This window comes from Notamacropus eugenii, chromosome 4, assembly GCF_028372415.1.
Source record: "Notamacropus eugenii isolate mMacEug1 chromosome 4, mMacEug1.pri_v2, whole genome shotgun sequence".
In the NCBI taxonomy this organism is placed as follows: domain Eukaryota; kingdom Metazoa; phylum Chordata; class Mammalia; order Diprotodontia; family Macropodidae; genus Notamacropus; species Notamacropus eugenii.
This window is the reverse complement of record NC_092875.1, coordinates 305,292,379-305,305,750: the sequence shown is the minus strand read 5'-3', so window position 1 is coordinate 305,305,750 and position 13,372 is coordinate 305,292,379. Positions and strand designations below refer to the sequence as shown.

The following is a 13,372-nucleotide window of genomic DNA, read 5'->3' as shown; positions in this document are numbered from 1 at the left end:
CCCTCCCTTTAGCCACTACTCTTCTCAAAAGTAAAGTGCAGGTTAATATATATTACTTTCGGTTTATATTGTGTATTAATCATTGCTGTTGTATTTCACAAAGTGCACTAGGGACAAAAATCTTACTTAAAATTATAAATTTTTATATGAATATTTTTGGGGATGTGGTACTGACCATCTGACTATTTCCTATGGGAAAATTCACTTTGCAATATGAACAAATCGCATGATGAACAGAATCTCAGAACAAATTAAATTCATAAACCAAGGTTCTACTGTATATACATATTTATTTTTAATAGTATCCATCTCTAGGGTAGGGGGGAAGGGAACAAAGAAATTTACATGTTAACTCTATTATATATTTTAAAGGAATAGCAAGTTGTACAAAATGGATTTGCAGTTTCATGTGCAACCATCTTTTTTTATGTTAGAAAATGCTTGCTTTATTCTATAAATTAAAAATAAAATAAAAATTTTGAAAAGAATATACAGTCTGAGTGAGGTCTCGGGTACCCTGCCCACAGAGGAAGGGGCTTTGGGCCTTCACGAAACCAGACTGAGATTCAGCGCAAGTTGGTAGGTAAGACTCCAGATCCAGATGAGTGGATAGACTTTTTTCACTTTCTGACTTATTGCCTTTTATCTGGAGGATATCTTTAAATCAAAGCTTAGCTATGGCTCAGGAATCAGGTCCCTTCCCTCAAAGTGACAAGGCATAGTGACCTAGTCTGGAGAACTAAATGTATCAGTTGTGTGAATTTAATATATACCTTTATCTAAACCACTGCTGAAAAGGTCCTCTTTTTTTTTTCTTAGAAAGGAAATGGTACAGTGCTTGCTGGATCTAGAATCATAGGGCCTGGGTTCAAATTCTGACTTTGCTACTTAACTACTCTCTGTCTGACCCTAACCTGACCTAACCACTTAATCTTTCTATGCCTTGGTTTCCTCAGTTTTTACAAATTTTTACAAATCAGGAGGCTGAACTAAGTGACCTCTAAAGTATCTTCTAACTCTAAATCTTGAACATAGGAGTCTTGAAGTTATTGATGAGGCCTCTCATGACAAAGGCACAGCATGGGATGATGCACTTGCTGCAGGATGAGGGATGACTTGGTGTAACAAGTACCCCAGCATATACAGGAGGGCCTGCTGCACAGGTTAGATCTGCTTTCCTAAGTAAAGCAGCCTTAAAAGGAACAAAGAGTCTTACTTTAATCAAGCACATATATCATTCACTTAGGTCAGGAGAAAACGTCAGCACCCTGAACTTCAGAGAAAATACAAATAGAAAGACCAACAGACAGAGCTTCCAGCTGTCTGACCATAGACAATACGTACATCGTTACCAAAGAGAGAAGCACCAACATCTGGGTTTTCAAAGCCAAGGAGCTCCTTAAGGCTGCCCAGAGTCTCATCTGGCCTAATCACACAAACTCTTCTAATAATTTGAGCCCCCAAGCAAAATCTCACTTCAGAATATACATACACTTTTCGGAGTTGGAGGGCACAACCCTCATGACCCAGTGCCTCATTAGCAATCAACAAATGGTGTGAGCCTTCATACAAAACAAGCCTCCCCTAATCAAGCTTCCCTTAATAGCTCCACCTGAGGCCTATTAATAGGCAGGGAAGATTTTTAACTCCCATTACACTTGGGAGAGGGAATGAAAGGTGGAGGAGGGAATTTGGATTCTTTAGTACTGGGCTGGCATAGGAGAAAGTGGCAGAACAGAGTCATTGGGTGAATGATGATGACATGGTTTTCAATAACACGTGTTAGCAGTGGTGAGTGAACAGAGAAGGGAAATTCCCACTGGAAGTAATAGTGGGGATGGAAGAGGACATTCTATGGCCATTTCCTGTGTCATCTTTGAAGATAAATCCTAAGCAGAGATAGCCATTTATATGAATACTTGGCTAAATTTATAAGAGGTAATCCTAAGGTATGTGTGTGCCTGGTAAGGACTGCCTACTTGTACTTAAATGCTTTCTGTTGCTGTGGACCTCATCAGGATTGTCACCAGGGGTGAAGCATATATCTTAATGAAAAATTGCTCAAATTATCCAATTATGCTGGTTTTCTAGTTTCATGCCTAATTTTTTGATTTATTGAGGAACAGATCTCTCTTTTGTTGATGAATATATTTACAGGTGCATATTTTCCTCCAAGGATACCATTGCTATGTACCTCAAAAAGTTTTGGTGTATTATTTTTCTGTTGTCATTTTCTTTGATTAAATTTTCTATTGTTTCTTTGGTTTGTTTTTTGTCCCACAAAATCTTTAGGATTAAGTTATTTAATTTCTAATTAAATTTTAATCATTTCTTTAAAAAAGTCACTTATTGAATATAATTTTTGCTTTGTGGTGATCAGTAAAAATATGTTCAATATTTCTGCTTTTGTTTATAAGGTTTTTAAGGTAGTTATATTTATTAAGATAATGTTACATCATAAACTAGAACTGCTAAAACACTACTTATTTTATTTAACAAGTGACTTCAGGTTAAACAGGTTATATCACTTGATACCTTTTGTTTACTTGAAGAGTCCAAGAGGTTATTACCCTCCTTTTTGCTGAACTTTGATCCAGCAAAAACAATTCATTATTTACCTCAACTTTAATTAACCAGGAACTGGAATACTGGAAAAGATTAAATTCTTTCTTAAATTTGAGACATTTTTCCTGGTCTGAAAGCCACAGAGAACACTATGTTTTCTAAAATGATTATAGAATTTTTAGTTTTGCAAATCTTGGGTGTATCATTGGGTGAAGTACAGAAACCATTTGTTCGTTTTCTGAGTCTAGACAAGACTGAAGTCCTGCTTTACACGAAGACAGAAGAAGCATTAATTGTTAGGTCAAGCTACAAGAACAATGGGCCAAACAGGAGCTATCTTTCTGTATATTTAAAAGACCTGGAAGTCGCACAAGTGGTAAATGTGACGAAGATATCCTCGGAGGTTACAAACTTTAAAATAAGCCTAATGACAAAGAAAGCAGGTGAGACAAGTTTAACCATTCAGCTATGGGATTCTGTAGGTGGGCAAGACAGACTCATTGAAGAGATACATGATATTCGAATCAAGGTGATCTTCAAACAGAAACCTGAGACTCTCCTACAGGCACCTTTGCATTTTGACAGCTATGTCCTAATGCTGATTTTACCAATAATATTGCTTAATAAATGTGCATTTGGCTGCAAGATTGAAGTGGAGACACTCGAGATTGCATGGAAGAAACCTTTACCAATACTTCTTGGTGGAGCTATACAATTTTTTGTCATGCCATTCTGTGGATTTATTTTTACTAGGATTTTGACATTATCCCAGGCTCTCTCTTTCGGATTTGTCATGACTTGCACCTGTCCTGGAGGAGGTGGAGGCTATCTCTTTGCCCTGCTTCTGGAAGGTGATATAACTTTGGCCATTGTGATGACTTGTGCTTCAACATTATTAGCACTGTTAATGATGCCTCTAAATTCATATATTTATAGTAGAATGTTGGGGCTGCATGGTTCATTTCATGTTCCTGTTTCTAAAATTATGACAACCCTCCTTTTCATAGTTATACCAATATCAATAGGCATAATCATTAAGAACAAAGTACCTAAGTGGGCAAGCTACTTAGAGAAAATAATTAAACCTTTTAGTTTTGTGTTAATGTCTATAGGAGTATATTTGAGCTTTAGGATGGGATTATTGTTTACAAAAGCAATTAACTTAGAGGTATTTTTCCTGGGACTATTAGTTCCTGCTTTGGGTTCGTTGTTTGGATACTCTTTTTCTAAAATGTTTATGTTGCCTCTTCCAGTTTGCAAAACTGTTGCTATTGAAGGTGGGGCATTAAATGGTTTCTTAGCACTGGCCATTATTCAGCTCTCTTTTCCACAACAGAAGGCAGATTTGGCATCAGTTGCTCCTTTTACAGTAGCCATGTGTTCTGGCTGTGAGATGTTGTTTATGATTCTGTTATACAAAGCTAAGAAAATTATTGTTCTCAATGTAGAGGATGAAAAACTAAAGTCTTTTATCTAATAAATTCTTATAGTAAGTTGACAATTGTTTATTGAGCACATCATGTATTGGACAGGGAATAAAAATTACTGCCAGAAACAGTCCCAGCCTTTGAGAATCTTTCAGTCTAGTTTAGAAATAAGGGGAAAAAAAGATAAGTAACACTATCGGACCTAAATGATAAATATCAAATACCTAGAAAAGTGGATAAAAGAAATCAGAGAAAGATGAGATTCTACAGGAATTCAGAGGCAGAGTAGTCACTTCCAGTTAATTTTACCAAAAATCAAATCAAAAGAAAAGAAACCAAACAAAAAAAGCCATAAAGTGACATAATAAGTAATTTAGTAATATACAACTGTCCTTGTGATAAAACATCAGATAATCTAGTTGAATTCCAGCCTGGGTAGAAGCTTTTCTTCCAGCTGGGGTGGTCTTGAAAGGATAGAAAGATGGTGTTTGAGCTGGACCCTTTTGATTCTCATCTCCATCAAAAGAAAGAATTAAAAAAAAATTTGTATAAATGAATCTTTTATCCTCTCTTACAAGATGTAAGGCATCTTATAAGAATTTTTTTCATTTCCTCCTTATAACAGCTCTGGGTAGTAGGTGCTATTATTATTTTCATTTTAGAGAAAACTGAGGCAGGCAGAGGTTGACAGACTTGCCCAAGGTCATCCAGTCAAGTGTCTGAGGCTAGATCTGAACTTAGGTCTTTCTGACTCCAGGTCCAACACTATATCCACTGAGCCACATGCTTACCAAATGAAATAAAATCCACCTTGAATTCCAGCACCTAAATTCCAATGTATCACATACAAAATTAATTGCCCTTTGCCTCAAAATTGCCCCCTTTTCTACCTTTCTTGTATCTATAAATGGTGCCGACTATTCTCTTTATCTTCTAGTTTTGCAGTCTTAACATTATTCTTGCCCCTTCTCTTTCCCTCACTATTCCCATATTCAATCTGTCTACAGATCTTGTAGATTTTAGCAATGTGACATTTCTCTTGGTCATCTTTTACTTTTGATTTCCATGGTCATCACCGCTCTACTTTGTGCCATCATTAATCTTTATCTGGCTACAATTCAACAGCCTCCTATACATTTCTGCCATGTTAATCTTGCTAACTTATGATATTTGATCATCTTGGACTCCTGCTTAAAAACCTTCATTGGCTCCTCACTGCTTATCAAATAGAACCTTAAATCCCTACGAACCTTCCCTTCTAGGTGTGTCTCCTCATTTTATTTTTTTTTATTTTTTTTTCTGATATTTATTTATTTATTTGACATTCATTTTAACAAAATTTTGGGTTCCAAATTTTCTCCCCTTTTATCCCCTCCCCCCCCAAACACCAAGCATTCTAATTGCCCCTATGACCAATCTGCTCTCTCTTCTATCATCCCTCTCTGCCCTTGTCTCTATCTTCTCTTTTGTCCTGTAGGGCCAGATAACTTTCTATACCCCTTTACCTGTATTTCTTATTTCCTAGTGGCAAGAACATTACTTGACAGTTGTTCCTAACACTTTGAGTTCCAACTTCTTTACCTCCCTCCCTCCCCACCCCTTCCCTTTGGAAGGCAAGCAATTCAATATAGGCCAAATCTGTGTAGTTTTGCAAATGACTTCCATAATAGTTGTGTTGTATAAGATCAACTATATTTCCCTCCATCCTATCCTGTCCCCCATTACTTCTATTCTCTTTTGATCCTGTCCCTCCCCATGAGTGTCGACCTCAAATTGCTCCCTCCTCCCCATGCTCTCCCTTCCATCATCCCCCCCCCACCCTGCTTATCCTCTTATCCCCCACTTTCCTGTATTGTAAGATAGGTTTTCATACCAAAATGAGTGTGCATTTTTTTCCTTCCTTTAGTGGAATGTGATGAGAGTAAACTTCATGTTTTTCTCTCACCTCCCCTCTTTAACCCTCCACTAATAAGTCTTTTGCTTGCCTCTTTTATGAGAGATAATTTGCCCCATTCCATTTCTCCCTTTCTCCTCCCAATATAGTTCTCTCTCACTGCTTGATTTCATTTTTTTAAGATATGATCCCATCCTCTTCAATTCACTCTGTGCACTCTGTCTCTATGTGTGTGTGCATGTGTGCATGTGTGTGTGTGTAATCTCACCCAGTACCCAGATACTGAAAAGTTTCAAGAGTTACAAATATTGTCTTTCCATGTAGGAATGTAAACAGTTCAACTTTAGTAAGTCTCTTATGACTTCTCTTTGCTGTTCACCTTTTCATGCTTCTCTTCATTCTTGTGTTTGAAAGTCAAATTTTCTTTTCAGCTCTGGTCTTTTCATCAAGAATGCTTGAAAGTCCTCAATTTCATTGAAAGACCAATTTTTCCCCTGAAGTATTATACTCAGTTTTGCTGGGTAGGTGATTCTTGGTTTTAGTCCTAGTTCCTTTGACTTCTGGAATATCCTATTCCATGCCCTTTGATCCCTTAATGTAGAAGCTGCTAGATCTTGTGTTATCCTGACTGTATTTCCACAATACTTGAATTGTTTCTTTCTAGCTGCTTGCAATATTTTTTTCAAAATCCTTTTTGAGCTCTTCCATGGCCTGAGCCCATTGAGTGGGCTGGGATACAAAAGCCTTGATTTCTGTGTCCTTGCCTGATGGTAAGCATTGTTCTTCCTCATCAGAAAGGAAGGGAGGAAATGCCTGTTCACCAAGAAAGTAACCTTCTATAGTCTTATTTCTTTTCCCTTTTCTGGGCATTTTCCCAGCCAATGACTTGACCTCTGAATATTCTCCTCACACCCACCTCGCCTCCTGATCCTCCCAGCCAGCCCTTGGGGTCTGAGATTCAAATGCTGCTTCCCAGCCTCAGGGCTTTGGGCGGGGGCAGAGCTGCTATTCAGTGTGAGATTAAGTTCAGGTGCTCAGGTCGGGGCAGGGCCGCCTCTCAGGCTCAGTTCCCTCAGGGGCTTTATGCAGAGACCTTCAGCAATGGATCCAGGCTCCTGCCTGCTTGGGGAGCCCTGGTCTGCCGCTGCCTCAGCTGCTGCCTCCCGAGGGGGCCTGAGATATGGGGGCACCCCACTCCCCTCTCGACCCGCCAAAGAGACCCTCTCACCGACCCCCGTCACCTGTGGGTGGAGAGACCCGCTCGGCCACTGAAGATCCTGTCCCTGAAGCCCGCACAGATCTGCTTCTCTCGGTGCTGCAGGCGCGGCAGGGCTATACTCGGCTCCCAGTCCCAGCGCCCAGTCTGTGGCATGAAGGACCTTTTGCGAGAGGTTTGCAGGTCCCTCTGGAACAGAAATCTCCTTTGCTCCACTGTTGTGTGGCCTCTACTGCTCCAGAATTTGCCGTAAGTTCCTTTTTACAGATATTCTGTGGGTTGTGGGTTTGGAGCTATGTGTATGTGCGTCTTTCTACTCCGCCATCTTGGCTCCACCCAAGAGAAGATGTGTCTCCTCATTTTAATCCAAATTAGACTATTGCTTTTCTCTGGGCTTTTGGGTCTCCATATCTTAGAAAGTATGATGACCTCAATATTTCTATTAAAATTCTATCCATCCCTAATAGCCCAGATCAAATCCCACTTTCTCCATTAAGCCATTCATCCTTCTTGGTACTCCAATGACACTGTTTCTATTTTTCCTATGGCATTTAACGTGGTGGATAGTGTTGGAGTCAGAAACACCTGTGTTCAAATCTATAGTTGTTGAATAAATAAACAGTATTGGTTGTCATATATGAGTAAAAAATAGTATAGGGCCCCTATTAAAGAGCTTAATTGTCTGTAGAACAGGCTCTGAATTTTCAATCAGAATAATTCTTATCTATTTTCAGCCATATAGTTTCTTTCAAAGCATTTCACTTTCAAGGTATACTCATGCTTAAAACAATTCATATATTCAGTCATAGCCAAAAATGTTACCAATAAGTCTCTGCTGATGATTAAAAATTTCAATTTGAGAAACAGGGATGGTGTCAAGAACTTACTAATAGTTACTGCCAACAGCTTTTATCATTTTACCCATAGTATCATGTGATTTTATTTCAAGTTTTCTTGTCACATGACAAAAGAACCAAATAGTTCCCTTCTCAGGTAATCATGGAGCAGAGATTATATATGTGCCCTTTATGTCAGTCAATCAGCAAACATTTATTAAGTGCCTACTGTGAGCCTGGCATTGTGCTAAGTGCAAGGGATACAAAGAAAGATAAGAAGCTTAAGAAGCTTCTTAAGAAGCTCACAGTCTGATCATGGAAACAACATTTACATAATTATATACAAAAAAGCTATATACAGAATACATTCGAAATAATCAACAGAAGGGAGACACTAGAAATAAGGGGAATTAGGTAAGGCTTCCTGTAGAAAGTGGAATTTTATCTGGGACTTGAAGGAAGTTATAGAAGTAAAGAGGTAAAGATGAAGAGGGAGATCATTCCAGACACAAGAGACAATCAATGAAAATAGCTAGAATCAGTAGATGTAGGGTCTTATTTGAGAAGCAGCAAAGAGGTCACTAGATCTTAACATATGTGGGTGGGGGAAGTGTATAAGATGATTAGAAAGAGAGGTAGGGCAAGTTATGAAGAAAGTTTAATGCAAAACAGAGGATATTTGATCCTGGAGGGGATAGAAAAACACTGTACTTTATTGAGTAAGGAAGATGAGACAATCAATCAGTCAGTCAACAAAAATTTATAAAGCATCTACTATGTGCCAGGCATTGTGCACTGAGGATGCAAAAAAAAGCTCCTCCCCAGGGAGCTCACATTCTAATGGAGGAACTGTACTCTAGGAAGATAAGTTTGACAGCTGAATGGTAGATGGACTGAAGTGGAGAGAGACTTTTTGTAGGCAGACAAACAAGCAGGCTATAGCACTAGTCCAGTTGTGAGATGATGAGAACTTATATGAGGGTGACTTATACCAGAGTCAATGTAGAGAAGGGGTTATATTCCAGAGATGCTATGAAGATAAAATCAATAGGTTTTGGCAACAAATTAGATACTGATGGTGAGGGTGAATGAGAAGTCAAGGATGACATAACTAGTTTTTGAGCCTGGGTGACTGGAGGACAGATGGTGGTATCCTCAAAAGTAACAGAGAAGGTAGAAAAAGGAAAGGGTTTTCCAGGGAAAATAATGAATTCAGTTTTGGACATGTTAATTCAGACAGGTTAGGAGGAGAATTAGGAGAGAGTTGTGTTATGAAAACCTAGATAGAGAGAGTATCAAGGAGCAGAGAATGAACTTCAGTGCCAAAAAGGATGAAGATTGAAAAAAGGCCATTATTTTTGCACTTTCATGGTGTGTTGTGATGGCACTGTTTCAAAGAATTCAGAATCAGACCACCTTTAATTCCAGTACAGGCATTTATTGAGGATTGACACCCTTTAGAAGTGGGCTAGGTTCCAAGAGGAACCAACAACTTAGTGAGACAACACAGGCAAATTTATAGTGTAATGATGCTGATTACACAACAGAAATTATGAATGTTAAAAAGGCAAGAGGGGTTTGTTGAGGGATTAGGTAATGGGGAGCAGTCCCTTCTATGCTTCAGTGGTCAAACATCTTGGTCATGTCAGCTTTCCGACTGGCTAGCTATTGTAGTCCTATCTGTGGTCAAGATGGATAGTTAGGTGTTGTGATTCTGTCTGGGGCTAAATAGGTGATGTGATTTGTGGTTGAGTAAAAGAATACACCTGTTCAAATATGTAAATTGGATCTGGGGGCAATGGCTAGCTAGTTTGAGGGCCTGAGGTATGGTTAAAGCCAGATTGTGTGGTTACATCAGGACATGTCTTCTGTTCAGCGGGGCCCATAAGGAAGTGAGAATGTTGGATTTGGGGGCATCAATTAGATTTGGCAATTAAGAGATTCTTAAAGACTTTGGAGAGAGGAGTTTTGGTTGAACAAATTCACAAACATCCAGGTTTATTAAAAGATAAGTAAATTAGGAGGTGATTATTCATCTTCCAAAAAGGATTACTAGTTTGCTATATGGTATTCACCATAAAATTTCTTTAAAAGACAAATTCTTTTTGTGTATGTATTTCAAATAACATACAACTTTTCAGAAAAATATCTCATTGGACTGGAACTTGGAAAAATCCAATTACTATTAAAATTATATAATCTTTAACATTGCTTTCAGCTCTGCATTATATTATTTTAGTGTAAAGAACTTATACCCCACACCATACTGAGTGGGATAGGTTTAGTGAAGACTTCTCAGATTGTTCTTCTCCCAGGGGTGAGGTAAGACTGAGAGGCTCAAGGTTACTATATTTTTAGAACAGAATAATTCCATATAAGGATATAAAACTGTGTAGTACATTAAGGTCTCAATGACTGGATAAAGTTTACCTACTTCTTCAATGTCTTCATTTCAAAAGGAATTGGTTAGATTTCATGTCTAGAATGTAAGATCATATTCTCAGCTAATGAGAATAATGGTCAGTGAGTGGGGAGGGACTTGTGTTAGGGTCTATATAAATCACTGCCTTTTCTTTGTGTTTGGCTTTCCTACTCCTACAGGATTGCCCTGCTTCTCGAGAATCGAATAAATCAACTTTCTGTCATCACTTTGAGAGGACTCTGAGTAATTGATTTATGTAGGGACCTGAGTCATCCCACACAGTTTGGGGGCATTTGTCCAGGATCTGTGACTTTTCAGAAAGACAGCTGGCAACTCAGTTCAAAGACTGGGGGCCCATGGGGAGATTCCCCCATGGTCTTTGAAATGGGGTTGCCAGGCCTCCCTCCCTGCAAAGTAACAACCTGAAGCAGAGGAACTCAGTGAGGATAGAAAGAATAGAGATAAGGACTCCAAAGACTCTGAAGCTGTGAAGTGTGTGAAAATGCCAGCCAGTTGGTGTTGAAGGTTGCAGTCAGGCAACTTGTACACGTACCACCCGCCGGTAAACTCGGGGGAGGCCTGGGGGTCAATTCGTTGAGTCTTAGGTAGACTCAGGAAGAAGGTAACGACTCCCAACCAAATTGGTGGACTGCAGGACCCCAGGGTGAAGGGCCCCCCCCTAAAAATGTTTGCCGGGTGACTGATGGTGGGTGGGTGACCCCCACTGAGAGCTAGCGAGGGAGCTAGCAAAATTTGCTGAGGCATAGACTTGGAGGTGTTGGTGACAACCCTCGACCAAAAGAATGGGGAAGGGGCAGTCCAAACCCCACCGAGCTTCGGAATGGAGTCAGGAAATACCGGTAAATAGTCCTTTGGGAAATCAATTACAAAATTGGCACGAATTACCAAATTATAGAGGAAAGGACAAGAAGAAGATGATTAAGTATTGTTGTTTCATATGGGGTGAAAAGATATCAGAGGAGGAGGCACAATCTGGCCCAAATATGGTTCCTCCGAGGATTGGGTTTGCCAAAAATTTAAACCTATATGTACTATTCTATTCTGTTAAATGTTTTCTCTGTATATGTTGTGTTGGTATTTCTGTGTGAATGAAAATCTGTGTGTCTCTGTTTTTATCTGATAAGGTTGTAAATTTAGCCAGCCAGCCAGCAGGAGCAGAAAAGCTGAGCTGAACTGTCCTTGAAATTCCTGTTACTCCTCTCTTCAACCCCTCCAGATTAGTTTCAGAGGGGCGGAGGGACAAGGAAGGAGAGAAAAAAAAATTATATTATTTTACTGTTCAGTTTATATTGTTGGTAACAGCAAGTAAAGGAATGTAGGAGAAGTGTCAGGTTAGGAGTAGAAAGAAATAAGTTATGTGAAGTTTCAAAGGGGTTTGAGGGAAAGGCAAGAGAATTTAAGCAGGTAGAGATGATGAGAGGAGCAGGGGTACTGTGTAATCAGAAGGCTTGGAAGAAGTACAAAAGGGAGGGAGGGAATTTATCTTTTTCCCTCAGACCAAAGAGGCATGCTAGCAACCATTTAACCATTTCCTGCCTCACTCAAAAGAAGAAATTTTAGTGTATTGGGAAATAACAGAAAGTTAATTGAATTCATTCTGGTCATTTTTAGAATTGTGAATAGGTGAAATGTGTCATTCTTAATTTAATGTTTAAGATAGGTTAGAATTTATTAAAGTTTGGTGGAAGTAAGCAGAAGATTAGAAAGTAAAAAATCTCAAGTAAGGAACTTAGAGCTGAGAGTTTTGAATTTAGGTTTAATTAGATCAATAGATTTGATGCCAGACATAATAATAAGTTAATTATCTGATGCCAGATAATAAGTTTAGGTTTTTCTTTTTCTTTGCAGAGTGGGAGGGCCAGAAGGGGGTGGCCTTGGCAATCCTGGCACAAATAAGAGGAGGGCAGAGACACCCAGTGGCATTTCTGCCAAAAATGTTAGATCCAGTAACAAAAGGATAGGTATTTGTTAGATGCAACATTAATCTAATGTAATTGTTACATGATTTTAAATTTGTAATTTATTACATATAGATTGGGGTTTTAAAAGGATGTGATAGAAATTTGATAATTTGAAACTTACATTTGGTTATAAAAAAGAGCTGAATAGGTTAATGGCTTATTTTAAGTTTTAAGTAAACTTAAATAAGTTTAAACTTTTAGGTAATCCATCTAAATATTGTATTAGAAATTGCATTGTTAAGTTAATGAATTGGTTAAAAAGAGCTGTTATGAATTTTTTTGTAAGAGTTTCCTTGTTGTAGCATTCTTATGAAGAAAATGAGAATGCTTTATAAATGTACATGTATATATATATATGTATATATATATATACATATATATATATGTAGGTGTGATTTTCAAACCTGTTCCATCTGAGGATGTATTATGTTAAAAGTTTATTTCTGCTGTTGAAAAGGAAATTTTAGCTAAAATTGTTTTTTGCCATGAATCAAGCATTTACACTAAAGTTATGTTTGTAAAAGAAAGTTTATGGGCAAATGTGAAAAGGCTTTGGGTTTTCTTGTGATTTCTGTTAATTAGTTTCAAGGGGATTGTGATAAATTGTAAACTGTTCGTAAGAGAGGAAATATTTGTTGTATTAAGAAATACTTTGTAAAATCTTTTGTATGGGTTTTTGGAAGGCCTATCTATCCAATTTGTATTTGTAAGTTACAAAAGTGGGAAGAATTTAGTTTCTCTAATAGGATATGAAAATGCAATTGATGTCATCTGAAATTTATTGTTCGGATTCATAGCTAAAACAATTTGTTATCACTTATGAAAATTATGTTTGCCATTTGTAATTCTAATGCTAAAACCTAAAGCTGGTACACTGTGTGTATATATAGGGGAAAGAAGCAGTCCTCAGGCTAGTAACAAGTACAGCCCCAGCAGCTGAGGAGATTGTATATAGAACTTCCTTTGGTGAGAATTTGAAAATGTATAAGAAATGATCTTCAGTGATTGGCTTTTTAGGGCAAATTTAAGA

The 13,372-nt window shown here is 38.2% G+C and overlaps 1 protein-coding gene across 1 annotated transcript; it reads left to right on the top strand.

Annotated features, from left to right (window-relative positions):
* Window positions 1-2,445: 2,445 nt before the first annotated feature.
* On the top strand, window positions 2,446-10,586 carry SLC10A5 (solute carrier family 10 member 5). The gene has a single exon (XM_072604974.1). The coding sequence runs from the start codon at window positions 2,717-2,719 to the stop codon at window positions 4,040-4,042; it is 1,326 nt and encodes a 441-aa protein (XP_072461075.1). The 5' UTR covers window positions 2,446-2,716; the 3' UTR covers window positions 4,043-10,586.
* The last annotated feature ends 2,786 nt before the right edge of the window (window positions 10,587-13,372 follow it).

What these genes read in the sequence shown, in the direction of transcription:
- SLC10A5 (XM_072604974.1), top strand. Translation starts at nt 2,717, where the DNA reads ATGTTTTCTAAAATGATTATAGAATTTTTAGTTTTGCAAATCTTGGGT.